General features: G+C 56.7%; 1 protein-coding gene across 1 annotated transcript in view; it reads left to right on the forward strand.

The window, feature by feature from the left end:
- Window positions 1-350: 350 nt before the first annotated feature.
- The window catches only part of NOTCH3 (notch receptor 3), a 40,617-nt gene continuing 13,864 nt past the window's right edge, over window positions 351-27,103 (forward strand). The window contains exons 1-24 of the mRNA XM_030820578.1: window positions 351-552; window positions 3,789-3,867; window positions 8,847-8,989; window positions 9,068-9,406; window positions 9,499-9,621; window positions 9,709-9,942; window positions 12,223-12,378; window positions 12,477-12,662; window positions 13,306-13,419; window positions 13,662-13,775; window positions 14,309-14,542; window positions 14,659-14,769; window positions 15,984-16,176; window positions 16,255-16,406; window positions 16,644-16,757; window positions 17,213-17,368; window positions 19,855-20,080; window positions 20,513-20,714; window positions 20,847-20,994; window positions 21,416-21,600; window positions 22,188-22,320; window positions 22,402-22,659; window positions 22,743-22,861; window positions 23,601-24,166. Coding sequence (XP_030676438.1) covers window positions 435-552; window positions 3,789-3,867; window positions 8,847-8,989; window positions 9,068-9,406; window positions 9,499-9,621; window positions 9,709-9,942; window positions 12,223-12,378; window positions 12,477-12,662; window positions 13,306-13,419; window positions 13,662-13,775; window positions 14,309-14,542; window positions 14,659-14,769; window positions 15,984-16,176; window positions 16,255-16,406; window positions 16,644-16,757; window positions 17,213-17,368; window positions 19,855-20,080; window positions 20,513-20,714; window positions 20,847-20,994; window positions 21,416-21,600; window positions 22,188-22,320; window positions 22,402-22,659; window positions 22,743-22,861; window positions 23,601-24,166 — 4,403 coding nt within the window. The 5' untranslated portion in view covers window positions 351-434. The remainder of the gene's footprint in view (window positions 553-3,788; window positions 3,868-8,846; window positions 8,990-9,067; window positions 9,407-9,498; window positions 9,622-9,708; window positions 9,943-12,222; window positions 12,379-12,476; window positions 12,663-13,305; window positions 13,420-13,661; window positions 13,776-14,308; window positions 14,543-14,658; window positions 14,770-15,983; window positions 16,177-16,254; window positions 16,407-16,643; window positions 16,758-17,212; window positions 17,369-19,854; window positions 20,081-20,512; window positions 20,715-20,846; window positions 20,995-21,415; window positions 21,601-22,187; window positions 22,321-22,401; window positions 22,660-22,742; window positions 22,862-23,600; window positions 24,167-27,103) is intronic.

The raw sequence follows: 27,103 nt of genomic DNA on the forward strand, positions 1-27,103 counted from the left end.
GTCCATGAGCCTCCTCAGGACGTGACTGGCCTCAGTTTCCAGGGTTTCTCGGAGGCTGTGTTTTTTGTCCCGGCTCCAGAGGTGTCCGGCTCTGGGTGTGTACTGGGGGATGGGGATGGGGTGCGTGGGCGTTCACGAGGTTGGGTGTGCCCGCCACTCCGGGTTCTGCCTGCGTCTCACTGCATGCTCAGCCTGGGTTTCCGAGGGTCCGCGCGTCCCAGGCTGTGCGGGTGGAGGGTGGGCAGGGACCCCGGGAGGCCGGGCGGGGGGCGGGGGCGCGCTGGGCCGGCCCCGGGGCGGGGCGAGCCTTCGAGGGCTGGGGGTGGGGCGGCCCGGCCGCCTCACTTCGGCGAAGTTGGCGGCGCGGAGGCTGGCCCGGGACGCGCCCGGAGCCCAGGGAAGGAGGGAGGAGGGGAGGGTCGCGGCCGGCCGCCATGGGGCCGGGGGCCCGTGGCCGCCGCCGCCGCCGTCGCCCGATGTCGCCGCCACCGCCACCGCCACCCGTGCGGGCGCTGCCCCTGCTGCTGCTGCTAGCGGGGCCGGGGGCTGCAGGTGAGGGGCCGGGACCTGGTGGATGGGACGAAGGCGGCAGAGGGGGAGTGCAAGAACCCCCAAGGCCGGGGCTGGGGGGGTTCATGGGAGGCAAGAACCAGGGTCGGGGAAGGGGCGCAGGAGCCCCGGGCTTCATGCCAGTCCTGGAGGACCCAGAGATTCCGAATGGGGAGGACCCCAGAGGCCCAAGGAACAGGGACCCTTGAGCGATCAGAGCTGAAGATGAAGGGACCCAGGAGTCCCAGACTGGGAGCTCGAGGTGCGGGGATCAGGGACTCGAGGTGGGGGGGGCGTACAGAGTTCGGGACTCGTCCCCACCCAACTCACGCCTGGAGTCCTAGGTAGGTTATGATTGGGGGCCCAGGTACTTCTAGGCCGGGGACCTCTCGCACAAAAGCCCCCCCACCCCGCCCCCGACACCCCGGGCGGGCCGGGCCAGGCGGGGGGTGGGGAGGGGGCGCGAAGTTCTGGGAGCTCTGAACTCGGAGAAAACTTCCCAGGCCGGCGCGCAGCAAGACCCGGAGCCGGATTCGGAGCCGGAGCCTCGGCGGCGCGCGTGCCCCCTCCCCCGCCCGCAGCCCCGCTCCCTCCTCTGGCCGCGGGGACCCGGAGGCCCTGGGACCCCGCCCCTGCGCGGGGAGGGGAAGGGGCGAGGGCCCACGTGCTCCCTTTCGGCTCCAGCGCCCCCTCCCCGCGGCCAGAGCCCCTCCCCAGCCGGCCAGGGGCCCCCCGCCCCTCCTCTTCTCCTCCCTCCCCTCCCCCGCTCGGGACAATGGCCGCGCCGTCTAGACACCCCCTCCCCCCGGCCGGCCTCGCGCTTTCTTTGCCAGACAAAGCGGGACCCGCGGCTGGGCCGGGGAGGGGGCTGCGGGGGCACCCCCCTCACCGCTACGGGAGGCCTGGTGGGCGGGGGAGGGGCGCGGGCCAAGGCCCCTGGCCAGGGGTCCCAGACGCCACTGTGGGGCTTGGCGCTGGGCGAGGTGGGGGTTTCTGGAGTAAACGGCCTCCCCAGCCCAGCCCTAGGGCCCGGACGGGGCAGGACCAGGCAGGAGCCGCCGCCTCCGCCGGACCAGCGGCGCACACACATGGTCTGTGACACACTCGCTGGCACACAGCTCCAGGTCACGTAACAGAGATGCAAACCTGCACACACACAGCACACTCGCAGACATGCACACCTGGCTCAGGAAAGACACACCCAGCTGCACGCACACAGCTCACACATTGACATACATGCACACACAAATATGATCACACAGGTGTGGCACACACACTGCCTGCACACACTCAGACAGCACATAGATGAAGATTCAAGGACATGCTTACACCCAGCTCACACATGCAGATGGACAGACACAGCCAACCCATACACAGACACACCGGTGCACACACAGGTTGCGCCAACACACAGCTGTACACCCATTTACACGGTTCACATACACAGACGCACAACAGACACAACCTGCATACAGACAGCACACACATCTGTGCATTCCCCTACGGGTGTGCAGCTCATACACACACGGGTACACCCACGCTGACATGCATGTACAGATAGACTCACATGTAGCTGCACTGGGACACAATAGATGCATGCCCAAATCCACATACAGACTGACACACAGGCCCATGCACGCACACACATGTGGCTCACATTGCCTACAGCTCAGCGTGGCCCATAGCCCATGTTATGGGACCCACAGTGTGAGTTCACGAACACCCACAGGTCCTGGTATGGGTGATAGTGTCCAATCGGCTTGTCCTGTGAGGAAGGGGCATATACCATGTAGGCCCATGCTCAGGTTCAGCTCGACAGATTCTGTAACTCACCCTCTTGTTTTCTATTTCTTTCTGTCCTTCTCTCTCCCCCCACCCCCTTTTTTTTTTTTTTGAGACAGAGTCTCACTCTGTCACCAGGCTGGAGTGCAGTGGCGCAATCTCGGCTCACTGCAACCTCTGCCTCCTGGGTTCAAGCGATTCTCCTGCCTCAGCCTCCCGAGTAGCTGGGACTACAGGCGTGCACCACCACACCCAGCTAATTTATTTGTTTTTTTTTTTTTTGAGAGGGAGTTTGGCTCTTGTTGCCCAGGATGGAGTGCGATGGCGTGATCTCAGCTCACTGGAACCTCCGGCTCCTGGGTTCAAGCGGTTCTCCTGCCTCAGCCTCCTGAGTAGCTAGGGTTACAGGCACCTGCCACCATGCCCAGCTAATTTTTGTATTTTTAGTACAGACTGGGTTTCACTATGTTGGCCAGGCTGGTTTCGAACTCCTGACCTCAGGTGATCCACCTGCCTTGGCCTCCCAAAGTGTTGGGATTACAGGCCTGAGCCACCGCGCCTGGCCGCTTTCTATTTCTTTCTGTCCTTCTCTGTCTTCTCCTGGTCTGTCTGCTTCTAGTTCATTCTTATGTGTCTTTGTGTTTTTCTCGATCTTCCTTCCTCTCTCCATCACCCTCTCTCTGACAAGAGCACGCATGGACACACGCACTGTGTCCCCACACCTGATCGCATGCACACAGTTCTCCACTAGCTCAGACCCAGCCACACCCTGGACTCTTCTGGCAGGACAGTTAGACTATGCCACACCCTAGAGGGACACAGCCCTTAGGGACGGCGATGTTGGACAGGGCAGCACATGCCTTGTGCCAGTTGCCCCTCCCTTCAACACACGCCCTATTCCAGCAACGCCCATCGCTGGCTGCTTCTGGAGATGCTGTGCTCACTCGTGGGTACATGCCTTGGTCCCTCTCCCAAGAGCACCACGCACGCCTGCCTGGCTGGAGTAGATGCCCATCAGGGAAAGGAAGACCCGTGGCCCTAGGACCCCCTGCCCCTTCCCCTTCTATTACCCCCTAACCTGGGCATGAAGCCCCAGACCTCCCTGTAACACTCAGCACCCTTACTTCCTGTCTCAGCACACCCCATTCTGCACATCTTAGCTCTGGCAGCTTCCCGAGCCCCCACATCTGGCACAAGACAGCCCCTCCTCCTGCCCGCCCCTGCTTTGTGGTTCCCAGGGCTTGAGCTGGCAGGGACAGCTGCAGCCTCAACAGCTGGGGCTGGGGCGGGGGGTGGGGGGCGTGGGAACTGTGGATGGGGGGACTCCCTGCACCCGCAGAGATGCCCCCAGCCCCATGCAGCTGTTGCCTGGTTGAGGGAGGGAGGGGGTTTGTCACTTGGGGCCTGGGGTTCCTGGGCACCTGGCTGATCCTCCACTTTCCTTCACCCCCACACAGCCCCCCCTTGCCTGGACGGAAGCCCGTGTGCAAATGGAGGTCGTTGCACCCAGCTGCCCTCCCGGGAGGTTGCCTGCCTGTGAGTGCCTGGCTCAGAGCCACCAGTGGGCCCTGTGTGTGGGGGCGGGGAGGGGGGCGATTTGTCTTCTCCCTCTGCCTCTGTGTTCACCATGGATGTCTCTACCACTTCCTACATGTGTGTGGCTTGGGCAGCCTCTCGTGTTTCCCCAGTGGAAACTGAGCTGGGGCTCTGCACTTTTCCTGGCATGGGTTCAAGTCCCACATCATGTTGCTGACGGGCTAGGAATTAAACTCTTTACGTCTCAGTGTCATGGTCTGCAAAATGGGCCCAGTAATCCCAGCTTCACAGTTCTTGGCCACCTGAGGTCACACGTAAAGCCCCCCATGAGGCTGGTATTATTCAATCAACAAACTATCAGGGACCAATGGCAGTGGCTCACACCCTCCACACCCCTCCCATCTCTCAACATTTAGTGGTGGGGGACACAGGAGGCCTATAATACAGTCCCCCGCTGCCACTTACTTGCAGTGTGACTTTGGGTTAGTCACTTTCCCTCTCTGATCATCATTGCACCTGTGAAATAGGGACTGCTTCACTCTGGCGACTGTGAAGGGACTTAACAATTTAGTTGTTAGATATCACAAGGAAAGGCAAGGGGTTGCCGGGAGCAGAACAGAGGCTGGGAAGGAGCTGAGCAGAGACAGAAAGAGCTCAGTTTGAATTCTGGGGTCTGGGACACCTTGAACATTCAAGCTTTTTGAGCCTCAGTTTTTGCATCTGGAAAATAGGGCAATAATAACTCCTGTATGCACTCAACATACATTAAGTGCTCAGAATATAGTATGTGCTTAACGTAGGCATTATTATAAATAGTAATGGTAGGGAGGCAGGAAACAGGTGCTCTAAGGAGAAGTCTCTCAAGGTTATGAGGAAATGCTTGGCTCCTTTCATGCTATCGTTAATAACAGCAGTTCACGCAGTAGCCATTAATTGACTCATTAATGTATTCATTTATTCAGCATCATGTGTGCCAAGTGCTGGGTCAGGCCCAAGCTGGGTGGGTCTGGGGTGATTTTAGACCAAGAAGAGCCGCTTTGAAGTTACACCTACATTTATTTTGGCTGGATCTCCCACTCGGGCTCACCTTTGTGGAGGGCTGAGCCTGACTGCGAGGGTTTCCTGGGGCTGGGGGGATCTGCGAAGGTGGGGCGGGATGGGGAAAAGTGTGACCTTACCTGGAGCCACATACCTGGGAGGGCGAGCGGTGGGGCGGGGCGCCTGCGCAGTGGACCTCCGCGCCTGGAATACTGCCGACAGGTGAATGCGCCCGCGGCTGCCCCGCCCTTCGACAGGTGAATCACCGGCGCGCGCGGCGCCTGGAGCCCGGATCGCCCGGATCGCCCGGAGTGGAGCGGGCTCAGTCCTCCGAGCTGGGCTGTGGGAACCACTCCCTACACGCCCTCCACCCTCCACGAGTCTCTTTCATGGTCTCAAATACTCAAGTCCTTTCACGGATGCCCCAAGCTGTCACCCCACCCATGGATCCCCCAAGACCCCCCCACCGGCCGCAGACGTTTCCATAGACCTCGTCCCCATCTCCTAGTCCTCGCCTCACCCGCCGTGCCCCCCCTAACTAGGTCTGCGCTCCCCCCTCCGTCTCCCCCAAAGCTTAGGCCGTGGGGCGGGGTGCGGGCTGGGGCTGGAACCGGCCCGACCGGTCGGCGGGGGCGCGGGACGCAGAGCGTGGGAACCCGCCCGGGGCGTCGGGAGGGGGCCCGCGCGGGTCGCGCCCTGCCTGGCGGTGGGACCGGCTATCCTCCGCGCCCAGCGCAGCGCGCCCCCTCCCGACGCGCGGTCGCGGCCGCAGTGGTCGCCCTGCGGGCCTTGGAGGAGGGGGCGGGAGCTGTGCCCTCTCCTTCCAACGCCACTCGCACCCCTGCTTGCTCGGCCGTGCCCCGACCTGTTTCGCTGGGGGCCGGGGTGGGGGGGATCTTGCGGGTGACGCTAAGGACTGAGTCAGCCGCTTGTTGAGTTCAGTCTCAGGCGTCTGGGACGAGCCGGAGGGAGGACAACCGCGCCAGGGGCGGGGGAGGTAGAGGGGGGTGAGGGTTGGCAGCGTCGGGGGGCGGAGCTTGGATTCTCTGGGTTCTCTAAGCCCCTCCCTCTGACCCCGCTAGTGCCCCTTGGAGATTTCCAGTCTTAAGACCAACCCCTCCCAGTTCCAATTCCTCACACTCCTTGGTGGGCTTGGGGAGGGGGCTGCAGGTTGAAGGACCACCCCCCCAAGATGAGGGTACCAACAGTGGTGTCAGTACCCCAACCCTCCACCCTCCCATCCCTTCGTAGGAGGCTATATAAGTCCCAGGGAAGGGACTTGAGGGTTTGTGGGAGCCCTGCTGTCTGTCCCTGTGAGAGAGTTGCTCATTTCCGCGTGGGATGCTGTGGGTTGGTATCTTGAGTGTTGGCCAGGCCATGGTGTCCAATTGGTGTGTCCTTCTGTGTGTGTAGCTGTGGTTTCTGGGCCTGTCTGTGTGTGCCTGGGTGGTTGTGTCCTGGGGTCTGAGGCTTTTCTTTTTTTCCTTTTTTTTTTTTGAGATCGAGTTTCGCTCTTGTTGCCCAGGCTGGAGTGCAGTGGCTCGATCTCGGCTCACTGCAACCTCTACCTCCTGGGTTCAAGCGATTTTCCTGCCTCAGCCTCCAGAGTAGCTGGGATTACAGGCATGCGCCACCACACCTGGCTGATTTTTTGTGTTTTTAGTAGAGACGGGGTTTCTTCATGTTGGTCAGGCTGGTCTCGAATTCTTGATGTCAGGTGATCCACCTGCCTCGGTCTCCCAAAGTGTTGGGATTACAGGTGTGAGCCGCCGCGCCTGGACATGGGTCTGAGACTTTTCATTTGCTGTTCCCTCTGCCTGGAATGCTGTTCCCCAGAAATCCCCATGGCCCCCTCCTTACCTTCATATGTCTGTGAAAATAGAATTCCACCTCCTCGACCCCATCATTCTTTCCCCCTTAACCCTGTGCTTTAGCTTCCTATGGCTGCTCTAACAAATTACAAACTGGGTAGCTTGAACAATAGTAATTTATTCTCTTGAAGTTCTGGAGATTGGAAGTCTGAAATCAAGGTATCAGCAGGGCTGAGCCTCTCCATGGGGACCCAAGGGAGAACTGACTCTTGCAGCTTCCGGTGGCTCCAGACATTTCTCAGCTAGTGGCTGTCTCACTCAAGTCCCTGTCTCTGTCTCCTTCTCTTCCTTCTCCCACCCAAATCTCCTTTTGGCTGCCTCTCTGTTTTTTTGAGACAGAGTCTTGCTCTGTCACCCAGGCTGGAGTGCAGTGGTGCAATCTCAGTTCACTGCAGCCTTCAACTCCCAGGCTGAAGCAATCCTCCCACCTCAGCCTCCCAAGAAGCTAGGACTACAGGTGTGAGCCACCGCGGCCAGCTAATCTTTTATTTTTATTTGTTAGATGGAGTCTCTGTCTGTCACCCAGGCTGGAGTGCAGTGGCACGATCTCAGCTTACTGCAACCTCCGCCTCCCAGGTTCAAGCGATTCTTCTGTCTCAGCCTCCTGAGTAGCGGGGACTACACGCATGCACCACCACGCCCGGCTAATTTTTGTATTTTTGGTAGCGACAAGGTTTCACCATATTGGCCAGGCTGGTCTTGAACTCCTGAACTCGTGATCCGCCTGCCTTAGTCTCCCAGAGTGCTGGGATTACAGGTGTGAGCCACTGTGCCCAGCCTGGTTTTTTCTGTTTGTTTGTTTTTGTTTTTGTTTTTTTGAGATGGAGTCTCCCTCTGTCAACCAGGCTGGAGGGCAGTGGCGCAATTTCGGCTCATTGCAACCTCCGCCTCCCGGGTTCAAGCGATTCTCCTGCCTCAGCCTCCAGACTAGCTGGGATTACAGGCTCCTGCCACCATGCCCGGTTATAATTTTTAAATTTTTTTTTTTTTTGTGGAAAAAAGGTCTCCCTATGTTGCTCAGGCTGATCTTGAACTTCTGGCTTGAAACGATTATCCTTTCTTGACCTCCCAAAGTGTTGGGATTACAGTTGTGAGTCTTTCTCTTGTATGAACACTTGTCACTGAATTTAGGGCCCAGGTGGATAATTCAGAATAATCTCATCTTGACATCTCTCATTTAATTACATCTACATAGCCAGGCGTGGTGCGGTGTGCCTGTACTCCCAGCTACTCAGGAGGCTGAGACGAAGAATTGCTTGAACCCCGGAAGGTGGAGGTTGCAGTGAGCCAAGATCGTGCCACTGCACTCCAGCCTGGGTGACAGAGCAAGACTCTGTCTCTTAAAAAAAAAAATACATCTGGAAAGAGCCATTTAAAAAAAAATAAGGTCCTAGTCACAGGTTCTGGGACATGGACGTCATCTTTTCAGGGACCGCCACCCAACTGACTACATCCTTCATGGTTCTGATGGCTTTCAACACCCCCTGCCAGCATATTGTATATTAAATTGTTATTTGTATATGTTCTCCTTGCCTGGACCTGGTGGCAAGGATCTAGAGGGGTAGGGACCCCTTTCATTGTGTTTGTTGCTGTATTTGTATTGCTCAGGACATAGTAGGTACTCAGTAAATATTTGTTGCATGAATGAATGTGTGTTTTGTTTTGTTTTGTTTTTTTGAGACCGAGTCTCACTCTGTCACCCAGGCTGGAGTGCAGTGGCGCGATCTTGGCTCACTGCAACCTCCACCTCCCGAGTTCAAGCGATTCTCCTGCCTCAGCCTCTTGAGTAGCTGGGACCAGGCATGCACCACTATGCCCAGCAAAGTTTTGTACTTTTAGTAGAGATGGGGTTACACCATGTTGGCTAGGCTGGTCTTGAACTCCTGACCCCAAGTGATCTGCCCGCCGCAGCCTCCCAAAGTTCTGGGATTACAGGCTTGAGCCACCGCACCCAGCAAATGTGTGTTTGGTGCTCTGTTTCCCTGTGTGTTTCTCGCCTGTCTTGTGTGTATCTTTGTGTCTGGGGCCATCCTGCCCTGTGCTGCCCGACCAAGCCATCTCTGCCCACAGGTGCCCGCCCGGCTGGGTGGGTGAGCGGTGTCAGCTGGAGGACCCCTGTCACTCAGGCCCCTGTGCTGGCCGTGGTGTCTGCCAGAGTTCAGTGGTGGCTGGCACCGCCCGATTCTCATGCCGGTGCCCCCGTGGCTTCCGAGGTGAGAGGGGAAGAGTCTGGAGGGGAGGCAGGTGGGGGTGTGGTCAGTCCTAAACTCACCCTGTCCCGGTCCCTCCAGGCCCTGACTGCTCCCTGCCAGATCCTTGCCTCAGCAGCCCTTGTGCCCACGGTGCCCGCTGCTCAGTGGGGCCCGATGGACGCTTCCTCTGCTCCTGCCCACCTGGCTACCAGGGCCGCAGCTGCCGAAGCGACGTGGACGAGTGCCGGGTGGGTGAGCCCTGCCGCCATGGTGGCACCTGCCTCAACACGCCTGGCTCCTTCCGCTGCCAGTGTCCAGCTGGCTACACGGGGCTGCTATGTGAGAACCCCGCGGTGCCCTGTGCGCCCTCGCCATGCCGTAACGGGGGCACCTGCAGGCAGAGTGGTGACCTCACTTATGACTGTGCCTGTCTTCCTGGTGAGTGAGCCCTACTCAGGGGAGGCAGAGGGGTGGGCGTGGGGACAGCAGGCCAGCCCGGCGGTGACCATCCTTGCCCCCTTTCCTGCTAGGGTTTGAGGGTCAGAATTGTGAAGTGAACGTGGACGACTGTCCAGGACACCGATGTCTCAATGGAGGGACATGCGTGGATGGCGTCAACACCTATAACTGCCAGTGCCCTCCTGAGTGGACAGGTGGGCACTGTGGCCAGAGGGAGCGGGGAGGCAGGCCTCGGGTGGACATGCGCCAGGTGGCTGGACTGCTGCATCTGTGTGCCACAGGCCAGTTCTGCACGGAGGACGTGGATGAGTGTCAGCTGCAGCCCAACGCCTGCCACAATGGGGGTACCTGCTTTAACACGCTGGGTGGCCATAGCTGCGTGTGTGTCAATGGCTGGACAGGCGAGAGCTGCAGTCAGAATATCGATGACTGTGCCACAGCCGTGTGCTTCCATGGGGCCACCTGCCATGACCGTGTGGCTTCTTTCTACTGTGCCTGCCCCATGGGCAAGACTGGTGAGTGGCTGTTTTCTCTGCAGGGAGCCATGGATGGTTTTTAGTGGGGGGCAAATAAGAAGTTTAACTTGAGTGTTAGAAAGATTATGCTAGGCTGGGCGGAGTGGCTCATACCTGTAATCATAGCACTTTGGGAGGCCCAGGCGGGCGGATCACTGGGGTCAGGAGTTTGAGACCAGCCTGGTTAATATGGTGAAACCCCATCTCTACTAAAAACACAAAAATTAGCTGCGCGTGGTGGCGAGCACCTGTAGTCACAGTTTCTCAGGAGGCTAAGGCACGAGACTAGCTTGAACCCAGGAGGTGGAGATTGCAGTGAGCCAAGATCGTGCCACTGCACTCCAGCCTGGGTGACAGAGTGAGACTCCTTCTCAAATTAAAAAAAAATAATAAAAAGATTATGCTAGGCTGGGCACAGTGGCTCATGCCTGTAATCCCAGCGCTTTGGGAGGCCAAGATGGGAGGATCGCTTAGGCCCAGGACTTTGAGACCAGCCTGGACAACATAGTGAGACCTCATCTCTACAAAAACTTGGTAGGCTGGGTGTGGTGGCTCACGCCTGTAACCCCAACACATTGTGAGGCCCAGGCGGGTGGATTGCTTGAGCTCAGCAGTTTGAGACCAGCCTGGGCAACATGGCAAAACCCTATCTCTACCAAAAATACAAAAAATTAGCTGGGCATGGTAGTGCATGCCTGTAGTCCCAGCTACTCTAGATGCTAAGGTTGAAGGATGGCTTGAGCCCAGAAGGTGGAGGTTGCAGTGAGCTGAGATTGAGCCACTGCATTCCAGCCTGGGAGACAGTGTAAGACCGTGTATAAAGAAAAAGAGAGAGAAAAAGATTATGCTGGAGGCAGCTTTAGAGGGGAAGTGTAAGCCTGGGAGAGGCTTGGGAGGAGGCTGACATTGCATTGATGCATGGCTCAGGGCAGAAGCCATTGGAAGGGGAAACTCCTGGGAGTTACCTTTGGAAGTGGCAAAGATCAGAGAACATGTTTAGGAGGGGAACATGGATATAGAAAGAGGGCATACATGGCAGAGGGTATTACAGAAGCAAAGGCTGGAGTGTAGGACCCTTTTGTAATCAGAAGAGTCAAAAGGTTTTAAAACAATATGTGGATGTTTGCAATTTATTTTATTTTATTTTTGAGACAGAGTCTCACTTTGTCACCCAGGTTGGAGTACAGTGGCATGATCTCAGCTCACTGCAGCCTCGACTTCCTGGGCTCAAGTGATCCTCCCACCTCAGTCCCCCAAGTAGCTGGGATTACAGGCGTGCGCCACCATGCCCGGCTAAGCTTTGTATTTTTTGTAGAGACGGGTCTCGCTATATTGCCCAGGCTGGTCTTGAACTCTTTTTTTTTTTTTTTTTTGAGACGGAGTCTCGTTCTGTCGCCCAGGTTGGAGTGCAGTGGCACAATCTCGGCTACTGCAAGCTCCGCCTCCCAAGTTCACACCATTCTCCTGCCTCAGCCTCTCCAAGTAGCTGGCACTACAGGTGCCCGCCACCATGCCCGGCTAATTTTTTGTATTTTTAGTAGAGACGAGGTTTCACCGTGGTCTCGATCTCCTGACCTCGTGATCCGCCCGCCTCGGCCTCCCAAAGTGCTGGGATTACAAGCGTGAGCCACCGCGCCTGGCCGGTCTTGAACTCTTGAACTCACCTTGGCCTCCCAAAGTGCTGGGATTATAGACGTGAGCCACTGTGCCTGGTCTGCAATTTATTTTTAAATGGTTTAGAAAAAAAAGATTGGTAGATTAAGCTAACAATAGTTGAATCTAGGTGGTGGGTATATGAATGGTCAACTTTTCTGTATGTTTGACAGTTCTCATAATAAATGGATAAAACAAGCAGCTACTAAATACTGTTTAGGCTTAATAAAAACAACAACAGGCCGGGCTTGGTGGCTCATGCCTGTAATCCCAGCACTTTGGGAGGCTGAGGCAGGCAGATCACCTGAGGTCAGGAGTTTGAGACCAGCCTGGCTAACTTGGTGAAACCCCATTTCTACTAAAAATACAAAAAATTAGCCGGGCGTGGTGGCACATGCTTGTAATCCCAGCTATTCGGGAGGCTGAGCAGGTGAATCGCTTGAACCCGGGAGGTGGAGGCTGCAGTGAGCCGAGATTGCGCTATTGTACTCCAGCTTGGGCAACAAGAACGAAACTTTGTCTCAAAAAACAAAACAAAACAACAACAACAAAACAATACTCAAGGGGTGTGGGTCTTTTGGGCAGAGCAGGAAGATCTGCCTATGACTTCTGCCTACCACTTCCCAGGCCTCTTGTGTCACCTGGATGACGCCTGTGTCAGCAACCCCTGCCACGAGGATGCTATCTGTGACACAAATCCGGTGAACGGCCGGGCCATTTGCACCTGTCCTCCCGGCTTCACTGGTGGGGCGTGTGACCAGGATGTGGACGAGTGCTCTATCGGTGAGGGGAGCTCCATCGTCTGTGAATGGGCTGGGAAAGAGGGGAGAGGAGGGGGTCCCAGCCAGCCATGCCCACACTGATCACACTCCATCCCGCAGGCGCCAACCCCTGCGAGCACTTGGGCAGGTGCGTGAACACGCAGGGCTCCTTCCTGTGCCAGTGCGGCCGTGGCTACACTGGACCTCGCTGTGAGACCGATGTCAACGAGTGTCTGTCGGGGCCCTGCCGAAACCAGGCCACGTGCCTTGACCGCATAGGCCAGTTCACCTGTATCTGTATGGCAGGTGGGTGGTGGGCGTGGCCTGGGTGGGTCCTGAGGCGGGGGGCGGGGCCAGAGAAGCCCACAGATAGGGAGCTGAGCAGAATGGGGTGGAAGTAGGTTTGGAGTGGGAGGGACCCTTAAAGACTGAAGCCTGGAAGGAGGTGAGGTCAGGGCCAGAAGGGAATCCTGTGTGATTCTGGGGGCTTGGTCAAATGGAGTCAGTAGAACCTCAGGTGGGCTGGGAGGATTCTTGGCCTTAGGACCCACTCGGGAAGGGGTTGGGGATAGAGAGGCAGAGTTGGGGCTGCTGTGAGGTCAAGGTGAAGCCTGCAGACAGTCTTGCAGTAAGCCTGGGCAAAGGCTATGGGGGGCCCTGGGGCTGGGGCTGGGGACTGGGGAAAGGGCTTAGTCTGAGGACTGGGGAGAGAAGGAGGGGTTTGAAGGCAAGGCCTCTGCGGACACCCATGAGCCTTGGGCCAGTTGGGACCACAGCTGGGTGACAGTCCAGCCTGTGGCTGAAAATTAAAGTTGGGCTGGGAGTGTGGAGATGGGGACGAAGGCTCGGGGGATTTGTCGATGAGTAGGAAGGGAAGTACCTCCTTCCTTGCACCCCGTTCACACCATAGGGTAGCCCCCGCTTTCCTAAGCCCTATTCCCTGCCCCAGGCTTCACAGGAACCTATTGTGAGGTGGACATTGATGAGTGTCAGAGTAGCCCCTGTGTCAACGGTGGGGTCTGCAAGGACCGAGTCAATGGCTTCAGCTGCACCTGCCCCTCGGGTGAGGACCTCGGGAGAGGGAGCCCGAAAAGACATGTCTGGGAAGGGGCAAAAACTCCAGGGTGGGAACCTATAAAACCACGTTAGTGGATAACTTACAATAGAAACCATATGTTATGAAACACATTGAAGTTAATTTAAATCCAAGTAAATGGGTTTTTCCACCCAAACAAGGCGGGGCTGGAGAGAGGTGTACTGCTCTCACCCTTTCTGGGCCTCTGCTCATCCCACTCCCCACCCCAGGCTTCAGCGGCTCCACGTGTCAGCTGGACGTGGACGAATGCGCCAGCACGCCCTGCAGGAATGGCGCCAAGTGCGTGGACCAGCCCGATGGCTACGAGTGCCGCTGTGCCGAGGGTGAGGCGGGCCAATGACAGTCCGACAAGAATCAGGAGGCGGGGCTTGTGGGCGACAGGGCCAATAACAGACTTGGGGAGAGCTTGGGGGTGGGGTTGTAGCAAGGCGGGACCCAGTGACAGAGTTGGGGGGTGGAGCCAATAATGCATATAGACTGACATAAGGCTACGTGTGGAGCCAAAGGGTTGGGCTGGGCACAGGGTGCGTGTAACTGAATGGGGAGGGCCCAATACCTTCCCCTGGCACCTGCCATGTGCTCCCATCTCCAGTGGAGGGTGGGGCAGAAACAGGGCTGGAGGTGGGGCCATAGCTGGGGGTGGGATTTAACTGTGGGAGAGTCTTGGCTAGGGACAAATTCTGGAGCTTGTAGCGGGGTGGAGTGGAAGTGGGGGGGGTGGGGCCTGTATTGAGCCCACCTCCTGACAGCTTGATGGGCAGGGCCTCAGATAGAGCTGAACCAGGACTGGTCCGAGGCCTCACCTGTGGGCAGGCCCCTGGCAAGTGGGCGGAGCCTGACCCTCTTGGCCCCACAGGCTTTGAGGGCACGCTGTGTGAGCACAACGTGGATGACTGCTCCCCTGACCCATGCCACCATGGTCGCTGTGTGGATGGCATCGCCAGCTTCTCATGTGCCTGTGCCCCTGGCTACACGGGCACACGCTGCGAGAGCCAGGTGGACGAATGCCGCAGCCAGCCCTGCCGCCATGGCGGCAAATGCCTAGACCTCGTGGACAAGTACCTCTGCCGCTGCCCTTCTGGGACCACAGGTGGGACCAGGGGCTGGGGCAGAAACAGCACACCTGGAGGGGCACAGAGGGTTTGGGAATAGTGCAACCAGTGGGGCACAGTGGTGGCCACTCCATGCCATGTTCCTGGCCCCCAGGTGTGAACTGCGAAGTGAACATTGACGACTGTGCCAGCAACCCCTGCACCTTTGGAGTCTGCCGTGATGGTATCAACCGCTACGACTGTGTCTGCCAACCTGGCTTCACAGGTGGGCAAGTGGCTGCCATGGAAAGGGGGTCCTTAGATCGAGGGTAAAGTCACTCGTCTCTGTGGGCCTGTTTTGCCCGTATCTTTGCAGACTCTTGTCCAACGAGGTTGTCCATGCTTTGCCTTGAGTCTGTGCTGTCTCATTGGCATAAGGTTGTTTAGAGATTATTCTGGAGGCCAGGCGCGGTGGCTCACGCCTGTAATCCCAGCGCTCTGGGAGGCCAAAGCAGGTGGCTCACTTGAGGCCAGGAGTTCCAGACCAGCGTGGCCAACATCGAGAAGCCCTGTCTCTACTAAAAATACAAAAATTAGCCGGGTGTGGTGGTGGGCGCCTGTAGTTCCAGCTACTCGGGAGGCTGAGGCAGGAGAATTGCTTGAACCCAGGAGGCAGAGGTGGCAGTGAGCCAAGATTGTGCCACTGTGCTCCTGTCTGGGCGAAAGAGTGAGACTTCATTTCAAACACACACACACACACACACACACACACACACACACACACACACACACGCATGCACAAAACAAACAAAAAAAGATTATTCTGGAACATAGATGAAAGTGTCCAAACTCAGTGACTAGGTTATTTCTGAATGGGGCTAAAGTAATCCTTAGTGGAAATGAATGTGACTTTGCTAGGTGTGTTGGCTCATGTCCGTAATCCCCCAGCACTTTGGGAGGCTGAGACATGAGGATCACTTGAGCCCAGGAGTTCCAGACTAGCCTGGGCAACATAATGAAACCCTGTCTCTACAAAAAATAAACACACTCCCAAAGCCAGATTAGTCAATAAGTAGATAAATACACACACACACACGCACACACAATTAGCCGGACGTGGTGGTGCACAACTGTAGTCCCAGCCACTCGGGAGGCTGAGATGGGAGGATCGCTTGAGCCCAGGAGGTGGAGGCTGTGGTGAGCTATGACCACGCCACTGCAGTCCAGCCTGGGTGACAGAGTGAGACCCTATCTCAAAAAATAAGAAGAAGAAGAAAAGAAAAAGAAAGGGACTCCATGGAAGTTTGGGGACCAGAATGATCTGGGGCAAGGCAGCTCTTGGTTGAGGAGGTGGGTGTCCTAATTTGCACAGGAGCTGATGCATTATGAAAAAGAGGTCCTTGCTTGGGGGTGTGGGTGTGCTAAGTGGGGTCAGGTCGTCCCTCCCTGGTTGTCCCTGCTGGCTTTGTTCTGAGATGAGATTGCTTGTGTACTCCCCAGGGCCCCTTTGTAACGTGGAGATCAATGAGTGTGCTTCCAGCCCGTGCGGCGAGGGAGGTTCCTGTGTGGATGGGGAAAACGGCTTCCGCTGCCTCTGCCCGCCCGGCTCCTTGCCCCCACTCTGCCTCCCCCCGAGCCATCCTTGTGCCCATGAGCCCTGCAGTCACGGCATCTGCTATGATGCACCTGGCGGGTGAGGTCCCTTCTCAACCTCAGACACCGCCCCCTCTCCCTGGCCCACCTCCCTGGCCTGACTACCTTCCCCTGCCAGGTTCCGCTGTGTGTGTGAGCCTGGCTGGAGTGGCCCCCGCTGCAGCCAGAGCCTGGCCCAAGATGCCTGTGAGTCCCAGCCCTGCCAGGCCGGCGGGACGTGCAGCAGTGATGGAATGGGTTTCCACTGCACCTGCCCCCCTGGTGTCCAGGGTGTGTACCTCACCTTCCCTCCGCAGCCCCACCAACACCATCGGCCTTCTCATCTCTCTCCTCCCCTACTCTCTCCTCCCCCTATATTAGCTTCTTTTTTGCTTTCAATCATTTCCCTCCAGGAGCTTGGGAGGTCGGTATTGAGATGGAGACCCCGGGGTTGGGGAAAGTGGGGGGAGATGGGATCAGGGAGTCCTTCACGGCTATCTCTGCTTCCCTCTCTTCCACCCCCCACAGGACGTCAATGTGAGCTCCTCTCCCCCTGCACCCCGAACCCCTGTGAGCATGGGGGCCGCTGTGAGTCTGCCCCTGGCCAGCTGCTTGTCTGCTCCTGCCCCCAGGGCTGGCAAGGTATGCCACCTGCTTATCTCCCCTCCTCCTCTCCATCTCCTCTGCCCCCTACCCTATCAGGGATGATGCTGGGGATCCAGAGGGGGACCCATCCCCAGCCCTGCCTTTGAGAGGGGCTTCCTTCTGGGAAGGACAGAGCTGGACACAGATATGCAGCCTGTGTGGGTCAGCCCTTGGAAGAGGAAGGGCTATGGGGCTAGAGATGCTGGGACTTAGGGCGGGGTTTGGGGTACAGCTTCCTGGAGGAGCAGACCTCATAGTAGGTATTTGCCACCTACTGAGACAGGGAGATGGCCATTCTGAAACTGCATGTGCAAAATGCCCAGACGCGAATGACAGCATGGTTTATTTTGCCTTCACCCATCTCGGCCTGCAGGTTCTTCCTGAGCCCCAGGTCCCTGGGACCCTGCTCTGTACCCTGTAACCCTAGGTGTAACCTTGCTCCCCACCCCCAGGCCCACGATGCCAGCAGGATGTGGACGAGTGTGCTGGCCCCGCACCCTGTGGCCCTCATGGTATCTGCACCAACCTGGCAGGGAGTTTCAGCTGCACCTGCCATGGAGGGTACACTGGCCCTTCCTGCGATCAGGACATCAATGATTGTGACCCCAGTGAGTGCAGGGGAGCTCTTGGGGGTGCTGCTCTGGGGAACACAGTCATTAAGCTTGAACTGTGTGCCTGGCACTGTGCTGTCATTTCATCTTCACAGTTATCTTACTTTTCCCATTTTATTTATATGGAAACTGAGGCCCGAGAAGGTTGAGTGACTTCTTGCCCAAGGCCATGGAACAAGTTAGGGAATGAGCTGGGCTTAGAACCTTGGAGTCTGTGTGCTGCCTCTTTTTTTTTTTTTTTTTTTTTTTTGAGACAGAGTCTTAGCTCTGTCGCTGGAGTGCAGTGGTGCAATCATGGCTCACTGCAACCTCTGCCTTCTGGGCTCAAGCACCTCAGCCTCCCTAGTGGCTGGGACTATAGGCATGCACCACCACGCCCAGCTAATATTTTGTGTCTTTTGTAGACACGGAGTTTCACCATGTTGCCCATGGTGGTCTCCAGTTCCTGGGCTCAAGCTATCTACCTGTCTCCACCTCCCAAAGTGCTGGGATTACAGGCGTGAGCAACCACACCCGGCCTGAGTGCACTGTCTTTGAGAGCAAGCGAGTTAATATCGTGTGCAAAGTATGAGATAAAAGGCCCCCCAGAGGCCGGGCGAGGTGGCTCACACCTGTAATCCCAGCACTTTGGGAGGCCTGAGGTCAGGAGTGCGAGACCAGCCTGACCAACATGGAGAAACCACATCTCTACTAAAAATACAAAATTAGCAGGGCATGGTGGTGCATGTGCATGCCTGTAATCCCAGCTACTTGGGAGGCTGAGGCAGGAGAATCACTTGAACCTTGGAGGTGGAGGTTGCGGTGAGCCGAGATCGTGTCATTGTACTGCAGCCTGTGCAACAAGGCGAAACTCCGTCTCAAAAACAAAGAAACAAACAAACAAACAAACAAAAGGCCCCCCAGAGGGTTCCCCAGGGGCGCTGCCGAACAGATAAATAACACAAGCCACATATGCAATTTTAAATTTTCTAGTAGCCACATTAAAAAATAAACAGAAATGGGAGATATTAAAGTTAATATTTTATATTTATTTATTTATTATTTATTCAGAGTGAGGCTCTGTCGCCCAGGCTGGAGTGCAGTGGTGCAATCTTGGCTCAGTGCAGTCTCGAACTCCTGGGCTGAGGCATTCCTCCTGTCTTAACCTCCTGACTAGCTAGGATTACAGGCACTCACTACCATGCCTAGCTAATATTTTTATTTTATTCTGTAGAGATGGGGTCTCGCTGTGTGTCTAGGCTGGTCTCAAACTCCTGGCCTCAAGCCATCCTCCTGCCTTGGCCTCTCAAACTGCTGCCACTGTGCCTGGCCAAATTTAATATATTTAAATTTAATTTATTGAATGTATATAATTGGCTGGACACGGTAGCTCACACCTGTAATCCCAGCACTTTGGGAGGCTGAGGCAGGTGGATCACCTGAGGTCAGAAGTTCGAGACCAGGCTGACCAACATGGAGAAACCCCATCTCTACTAAAAATACAAAATTAGCAGGGCGTGGTGGCACGTGCCTATAATCCCAGCTACTCAGGAGGCTGAGGTAGGAGAATCACTTGAACCCAGGAGGCGGAGGTTGTGGTGAGCTGAGATCGTGCCATTGCACTCCAGCCTGGGCAACAAGAGTGAAACTCCATCTCAAAACAAAAAGTAAAAATAAAAATACATAAATAACTGTATATAATCTATTTTATTTAACCCAATATATTAACATATCATTTCAACATGTAATCAGTATAAAATTGTTAATGAGATATTTTATATTTTTTCCTTTTTTTTTTTTTGAGACAAGGTCTCACTCTGTCACCCAGACTGGAGTGCAGTGGTGCGATCATAACTCACTGCAGCCTTGACCTCCTAGGCTTAAGTGATCCTCCCATCTCAGCCTCCCCAGTAGCTGGGACTATAGCTGTGCACCACCACGCCCAGCTAATTTTTGTATTTTTTATAGAAATGGGGTCTTGCCATGTTTTCCAGGTTGGTCTCGAACTCCTGAGCTCAAGTGATCTGCCCACCTCGGCCTCCCAAAGTGCTGGGATTACAAGTGTGTGCCACCATGCCCAGCCTATTTTTTTTCATACCAAGTCTTCAAAAGCTGAAACCCAGTGTGTATTTTACATTTATAGCACATCTCCATTTAGTCACAATTTCAAGGACTCAGTAGCCACATGTGGCTAATGGCCACTGTCTTTGGCCTGTCCCAAGCACAGGAATTAGATCAGGCACAATTAGCAGCATTTGCTTGGCAGCTTAAAGGGACCTTTTGGTTTTCCCAACATCCTGCCCTTGCCACATAGGTGAGGTTTCCAGATAAAGGAGGGGACGAGGCCACAGAAGGGGATGGATTTAGATTCCTCTGACCAAATGCACCCCATCCCAGTTGAACCTGGTTTCCTCCTGAATTCTTCTCAATCCAAGGCATATCCCAGTCAGACTGGGCTAATGCGGGCAAGGTAGGTGACCAGACCGCCTTCCTCCTGTCCGCAGACCCATGCCTGAACGGTGGCTCGTGCCAAGACGGCGTGGGCTCCTTTTCCTGCTCCTGCCTCCCTGGTTTCGCTGGCCCGCGATGCGCCCGCGACGTGGACGAGTGCCTGAGCAACCCCTGCGGCCCGGGCACCTGCACCGACCACGTGGCCTCCTTCACCTGCACCTGCCCGCCGGGCTACGGAGGCTTCCACTGCGAACAGGACCTGCCCGACTGCAGCCCCAGGTGGGCGGGGCCTCTGCTTGGAGCGCAGGGATTCTGGCTTGGGATGGGGCCTGGGACCTGGGACGAAGTGGGGACAGCAAGGACTTGGGGGAGTCCTCAGCTTGGTACCCACTGCAGACTCTGATGACTGATGGGGCAGGGCCAGGGAAGGAGCAAGGCGTCTGTTTGGAGACCACCTTGGAGTCTCTGGTGCCTGAGAGGGCATGGCCTCCAGGTGGCTCTCACCTTAGGGCTGAAGTCCCTGGTGAATTGGGGCTAAGGGATCTGGTTGGCTTCTGCTGGGGCTGCAGCTTCTTACGGAGATAAGGGTCAGCGAGTGGGATGTCCCCAGCGCTACCAGCGGGACTCAGCGCTTCCAGCGGGACTCTGGAAGGAGGGCAGGGCCTGTGAGGGGGCGGAGCCTGATCCTCCCTCCCACTCCTTCCCCTCCAGCTCCTGCTTCAATGGCGGGACCTGCGTGGACGGCGTGAACTCGTTCAGCTGCCTGTGCCGTCCCGGCTACACAGGAGCCCACTGCCAACATGAGGCAGACCCCTGCCTCTCGCGGCCCTGCCTGCACGGGGGCGTCTGCAGCGCCGCCCACCCTGGCTTCCGCTGCACCTGCCCCGAGAGCTTCACGGGCCCACAGTGCCAGGTGGGTGGAGTTACTGGGGACCTGGGGGAGGGGCCTGCCTGGGATCCTAGGAGGGAGAAACCAAGTCGGGACACAGTTTCTCCCAGACTACCCCTCACCCCCGAGTACTGACTCTGAGTGCTTCCCCTCCAGATGCTGGTGGATTGGTGCAGCCGCCAGCCTTGTCAAAACGGGGGTCGCTGCGTCCAGACTGGAGCCTATTGCCTTTGTCCCCCTGGATGGAGCGGACGCCTCTGTGACATCCGAAGCTTGCCCTGCAGGGAGGCCGCAGCCCAGATCGGTGAGTGGGAGCACGCGGGCGGGCGTGTGGGGCCTCGGGAAGGGGCTCATGCACGTACCTCCTGCTAGTGTGAGCCGAATGGGGGTGTCATAGAGCCTATGGGGCATGATGGGCTGTGTGGCTGAGTGGTGTGGGTGTGTGAGCATGTGACAACTGGCCGGGATGGTGTGTGTCTGTCACTGTGAGACAGCAGGGATGGTGTGTGTGCTACAGGGTGTGACCGAGCTGCTGTGAGCATTGAAGGCATGTGTGTGTATGTCAGTGATGAGACCTTGCCTGATGGGGGGATGTGTGACAACCTGATGGAGTGTGGGTGCGATCCTGGGGACTTATTCCACCAAGGATGTTGAATGATGTGTGTGATGGAGGCAGAAGGGGGGTGTATGGGGTTACCTCTGCTCCTGTGCCACTCTCTTTGCAGGGGTGCGGCTGGAGCAGCTGTGTCAGGCGGGTGGGCAGTGTGTGGATGAAGACAGCTCCCACTACTGCGTGTGCCCAGAGGGCCGTACTGGTAGCCACTGTGAGCAGGAGGTGGACCCCTGCTTGGCCCAGCCCTGCCAGCATGGGGGGACCTGCCGTGGCTATATGGGGGGCTACATGTGTGAGGTAAGGGGGTGCTCCCCAGGAGAGGGAAGAGGAGGTGGGCATGCTTGGGTGTGTCTGGGCACACGTTTCTGTGCATCTGTGGCTTGGTATGGGTATGTCTCTCGATAGATCTGAGTTTTTGCTTCTGTGGCTCTTGGTGTATCTGTGGGTGTTACTCTGGGTAGATCTCGGGTGTTCTTGTTTGTTTGTGTGTTTGTTTGTTTGAGACAGGTTCTCACTCTGTCACCCAGACGAGTGCAGTGGCGCGATCTCGGCTCACTGCAATCTTTGCCTCCCGGGTTCAGGTGATTCTTCTGCCTCAGCCTCTCGTTATAGCTGGGAGTACAGGCGCCCACCACCACGCCCAGCTAATTTTTGTATTTTTCGTAGAGACGAGGTTTCACCATGTTGGCCAGGCTGGTCTCGAACTCCTGATCTCAGGTGATCTGCCTACCTCGGCCTCCCAAAGTGCTGGGATTACCTACTGGTAGTGCGCTGAACATCTGTGTGTGTCCTTTTGTGCTGGGGTTCTTTGCGTCTTCATGGGTATGTCCAGGTGTCTCTGTGTCCCACTAAGCTGAGTGGGTCTCTCTCTTACCCCACTGAAGTGTCTTCCTGGCTACAATGGTGATAACTGTGAGGACGACGTGGACGAATGTGCCTCCCAGCCCTGCCAGCACGGGGGTTCATGCATTGACCTCGTGGCCCGCTATCTCTGCTCCTGTCCCCCAGGAACGCTGGGTATGCCAGGGCCAGGGTTGGGGGGACAGGATGAGAGGCTGTCTTCATTCCCTCTTGACCACCCCTTGTTTCTTCCCCCAGGCGTGCTCTGCGAGATTAATGAGGATGACTGCGGCCTAGGCCCACCCCTGGACTCAGGGCCCCGGTGCCTACACAATGGCACCTGCGTGGACCTGGTGGGCGGTTTCCGCTGCACCTGTCCCCCAGGATACACTGGTTTGCGCTGCGAGGCAGACATCAATGAGTGTCGCTCAGGTGCCTGCCACGCGGCACACACCCGGGACTGCCTGCAGGACCCAGGCGGAGGTTTCCGTTGTCTTTGTCACGCTGGCTTCTCAGGTAAGCGTTGGCGAAGGGGCTGGCCTGGGACCCCGCCTATCATTCCCCCATTGTGGCTGATCTACATGCTCCTGCTCACTCAGGTCCTCGCTGTCAGACTGTCCTGTCTCCCTGCGAGTCCCAGCCATGCCAGCATGGAGGCCAGTGCCGTCCTAGCCCGGGTCCTGGGGGTGGGCTGACCTTCACCTGTCACTGTGCCCAGGTAGGTGTGGGCGGCGGCCTTTGGAGGAGGAGTAGGGGCGTGGCCTCTGGAGTAGTAGGGGCGTGGCGTCTAGGAGGAGGATGTGGCTTTAGGGGAGACATCGGAGGGAAGGGAGTTTCTGGAAAATGCTGACATTTCCGCCAGGTGTGGTAGCTCACACCTGTAATCCCAGCACGTTGGGAGGCCGAGGCGGAAGGATCACTTGAGGCCAGGAGTTTGAGGCCAGGAGTTCGAGACTAACCTGGGCAACTGGTGAAACCCAGTCTCTACTAAAAATATAAAAATTAGCCGGGCGTAGTGGCAGCCGCCTGTAATCCCAGCTACTCGGGAGGCTGAGGCAGGAGAATCACTTGAACCCAGGAGGCGGAGGTTGCAGTGAGCCATCGCGCCATTGCACTCCAGCCTGGCGACTGACACTCCGTCTCAAAAAACAAAGGAACAACCCCCTGCCCCGACATTTCCTGGAGGTTTGAAGGGAAAAGGGGGTGAGGATGGTGATTGGGGGGCGTGGCCTCCTGGGATGACAGGGCTTATCTGCCAGGTGGGGTCTCCACTGTGGAAAGGGGAGAGGTTGGGTGGGACATGGGGAGGTTGGGGGGGGTCTCAACCTTAGTCTTGACCTCTTCTCTTCCCCCTCTCTCCCCTTGACTCTTCTTTTCCCCACTCCTCCATTTCTTCTCCTCCTTCCCTCCACTCTCCACCCTCACTTTTTTTCCTCCCTCCCCAAACCCGACCCCAGCCGTTCTGGGGTCCGCGTTGCGAGCGGGTGGCGCGCTCCTGCCGGGAGCTGCAGTGCCCGGTGGGCGTCCCATGCCAGCAGACGCCCCGCGGGCCGCGCTGCGCCTGCCCCCCAGGGTTATCGGGACTCTCCTGCCGCAGCTTCCCGGGGTCGCCGCCGGGGGCCAGCAACGCCAGCTGCGTGGCGGCCCCCTGTCTCCACGGGGGCTCCTGCCGCCCCGCGCCGCTCGCGCCCTTCTTCCGCTGCGCTTGCGCGCACGGCTGGACCGGGCCGCGCTGCGAGGCGCCCGCCGTGGCACCCGAGGTCGCGGAGGAGCCGCGGTGCCCGCGCGCCGCCTGCCAGGCCAAGCGTGGAGACCAGCGCTGCGACCGCGAGTGCAACAGCCCGGGCTGCGGCTGGGACGGCGGCGACTGCTCGCTGAGCGTGGGCGACCCCTGGCGGCAGTGCGAGGCGCTGCAGTGCTGGCGCCTCTTCAACAACAGCCGCTGCGACCCCGCCTGCAGCTCGCCCGCCTGCCTCTACGACAACTTCGACTGCCACGCCGGTGGCCGCGAGCGCACTTGCAAGTGAGCCCATCCACCCGATCGATCCGTCTGTCTATGCATCCATCCCAGTGTGTTTGTCCATGGGCCCTGCCTCTCTTTCCACTTGCCCATCCACTTGCCCCGTCTGTTTTTCTGTGCACCCTATCTGCCCGTCGGTGTGTCCCACGTGTCTGTCCGTCTGTCTGTTCATCCATGTGTCCTGCCTATCTTGTTCTTGTTTCTATCTGCCTATGCACTTCTCTGCCCCGTTTGTCTGCCCTTTTCTCCATCCAATAATTCCTTTTTATTTTATTTTATTTTTTTCCCGAGATGGAGTCTTGCTCTGTGGCCCAGGCTAGAGTGCAGTGGCGTGATCTCGGCTCACTGCAACCTCCGCCTCCCGGGTTTAAGCAGTTCTCCTGCCTCAGCCTCTGGGATTACAGGCGTGAGCCACCGTGCCCAGCCGAATTCCTTTTTTTTTTTTTTTTTTTTCTGAGACGGAGTCTCACTCTCTTGCCCAGGCTGGAGTGCAGTGGCTCCATCTCGGCTCACTGCAACCTCCGCCTCCAGGGTTCAAGCGATTCTCCTGCTTCAGCCTTCCGAGTAGCTGGGACTACAGGTGCCTGCCACCATGCCTGGCTTTTTTTTTTTTTTTTTTTTGTATTTTTAGTAGAGACAGGGTTTCACCATATTGGCCAGGCTGGTCGCGGACTCCTGACCTTGTGATCCGCCTGCCTCGGCCTCCCAAAGTGCTGGGATTACAGGCGTGAGCCACCACACCTGGCTCCTTTTTTTTTTTTTTTTTAGACAGGGTCTTGCTGTGTGGCCCAGGCTGGAGTGCAGTGGTGTGATCTTGGCTCACTGCAATCGCTACCTCCTGGGCTCAAGTAATCCTCACACCTCAGCCTCCCTAGGAGCTGGGACCACAGGTGTGAGCCACCGCGCCCGGGTAACTTTTGTGCTTCTTTTTTTTGAGATGGGGTTTCGCCATGTTGTCCAGGCTAGTCTTGAACACCTGAGCCCAAAGTGATCCACCCAGCTTAGCCTCTCGAAGTGCTGGGATTATGGGCCTGAGCCACCACATCTGTCCTAAAAATTGCTTTTATTGGCCGGGCACAGTGGCTCACGCCTGTAATCCCAGCACTTTGGGAGGCAGAGGAGGGCGGATCACCTGAGGTCAGGAGTTCGAGATCAGCTTGGGCAACATGGTGAAACTCCGTCTCTACTAAAAATACAAAATTAGCCGGGTGTGGTGGCACATGCCTGTAATCCCAGCTACTCGGGAGGCTGAGGCAGGAGAATTGCTTGAACCTGGGAGATGGAGGATGCGGTGAGCCGAGATCGTGCCATTGCACTCCAGCCTGGGCAACGAGAATAAATCTGTGTTTCACCAAAAAAAAAAAAAAAAAAAATTGCTTTTGTTCCTCTGTGTACCCAACTGTCTTCCTCCACCCCTGCTTGTCCATCCTTGGACCAAATCTGTCTGTCCATGAACTCTTTTTGCTTCTCTGTATGGCTATCTGTGTGTGCCCGTGACTATCTCTGCCCCTCTTCTGCCCCTCTCTCTGTCTGTCCTAGGCAGTCCATCTGTCCATCCCTACACCCTGCCCCTTCTGTTCCTCTGCGTATCTCTCTGTCCGCTTGGAACCCTCCTCCCCCTTAATCTCCACATCCTCATCTTCCCTGCTTTCTCCCTCACTCACTCTGTTCCAGCCACCCTGGCCTCTCTGCTGTTCCCCAGATACCCCAGGCTTGATCCCACATCAGGGCCTTTGCACAAGCTGTTCCTACTGCCTGGTTCTTCCCTTCCTCCACATGGCTCCTCCCTCACCTCCTTCAAGTCTTTGCTGAAATGGTGGTACCTTCTCAGTGAGCACCTCCCTGGTCACCCCCAGCCCTTCCTCTGCTTTATTTTTCTTCTTAGCATTTAATTCCATCCAGTACTATGTGTGTGCATGTGTGTGTGTGTGTGTGTGTATATATATATATATATATTTTTTTTTTTTTTTTTTTCAGACAGGATTTCTCTCCCATTGCCCAGGCTGGAGTGCAGTGGTGTGATCTTGGCTCACTGCAACCTCCACCTCCTGGGTTTAAGCTATTCTCCTGCCTCAGCTTCCCGAGTAGCTGGGATTACAGGTGCCCGCCACCACGTCCCACTAATTTTTGTATTTTTAGTAGAGACGGGGCTTTCACCATGTTGGCCAGGCTGGCCTAGAACTCCTGACCTCAGGTGATCCGTACACCTCGGCCTCTCAAAGTGCTGGGACTACAGGCATGAGCCACCGCACCCAGCCTGTATTTTGATTTTATTGATGAGTAGTGGAGATGCTGTATATTTGGCTCATGTATCTCCCTTACTATCTGCCTTCACCCAGTGGAATGCCAGCTGCACGTGGACCAGGAATTGTGGCCGGGCCTTATCCTTGTGCCTGCAGCAGTGCCCAGCACATGGTAGTCAGTTAGTATTTACTGATTAATTAATAGTTAGCCAGTGAGGCCGGGAGTGTGGTGTGGGCTTGTAGTCCTAGCTACTTGGGAGGCTGAAGAGGGAGGATAATTTGAGTCCAGGATAATTTGAGACTGCAGAGAGCTGTGATTGCACCACTGCACTCCAGCGTGGGCAACAGAGCAAGACCCCATTTCAATCAATCAATTTAAAAAAATATTATCAAGGGCTGGGTGCGGTGACTTATGCCTGTAATCCCAGCACTTTGGGAGGCCGAGGCGGGTGGATCACCTGAGGTCAGGAGTTCAACAGCAGCCTGGCCAACATGGTAAAACCCTGTCTCTGCTAAAAATACAAAAATTAGACGGGCGTGGTGGTGCATGCCCGTAATCCCAGCTACTTGGGAGGCTGAGGCGGAAGAATCGCTGGAACCGGGGAGGTGGACGCTGCAGTGAGCCGAGAGATCATGCTACTGCATTCCGGCCTGGGCGACAGAGCAAGACTCCGTCTCAAAAAAAAAAAAAAATTAT

This window comes from Nomascus leucogenys, chromosome 10, assembly GCF_006542625.1.
Source record: "Nomascus leucogenys isolate Asia chromosome 10, Asia_NLE_v1, whole genome shotgun sequence".
In the NCBI taxonomy this organism is placed as follows: domain Eukaryota; kingdom Metazoa; phylum Chordata; class Mammalia; order Primates; family Hylobatidae; genus Nomascus; species Nomascus leucogenys.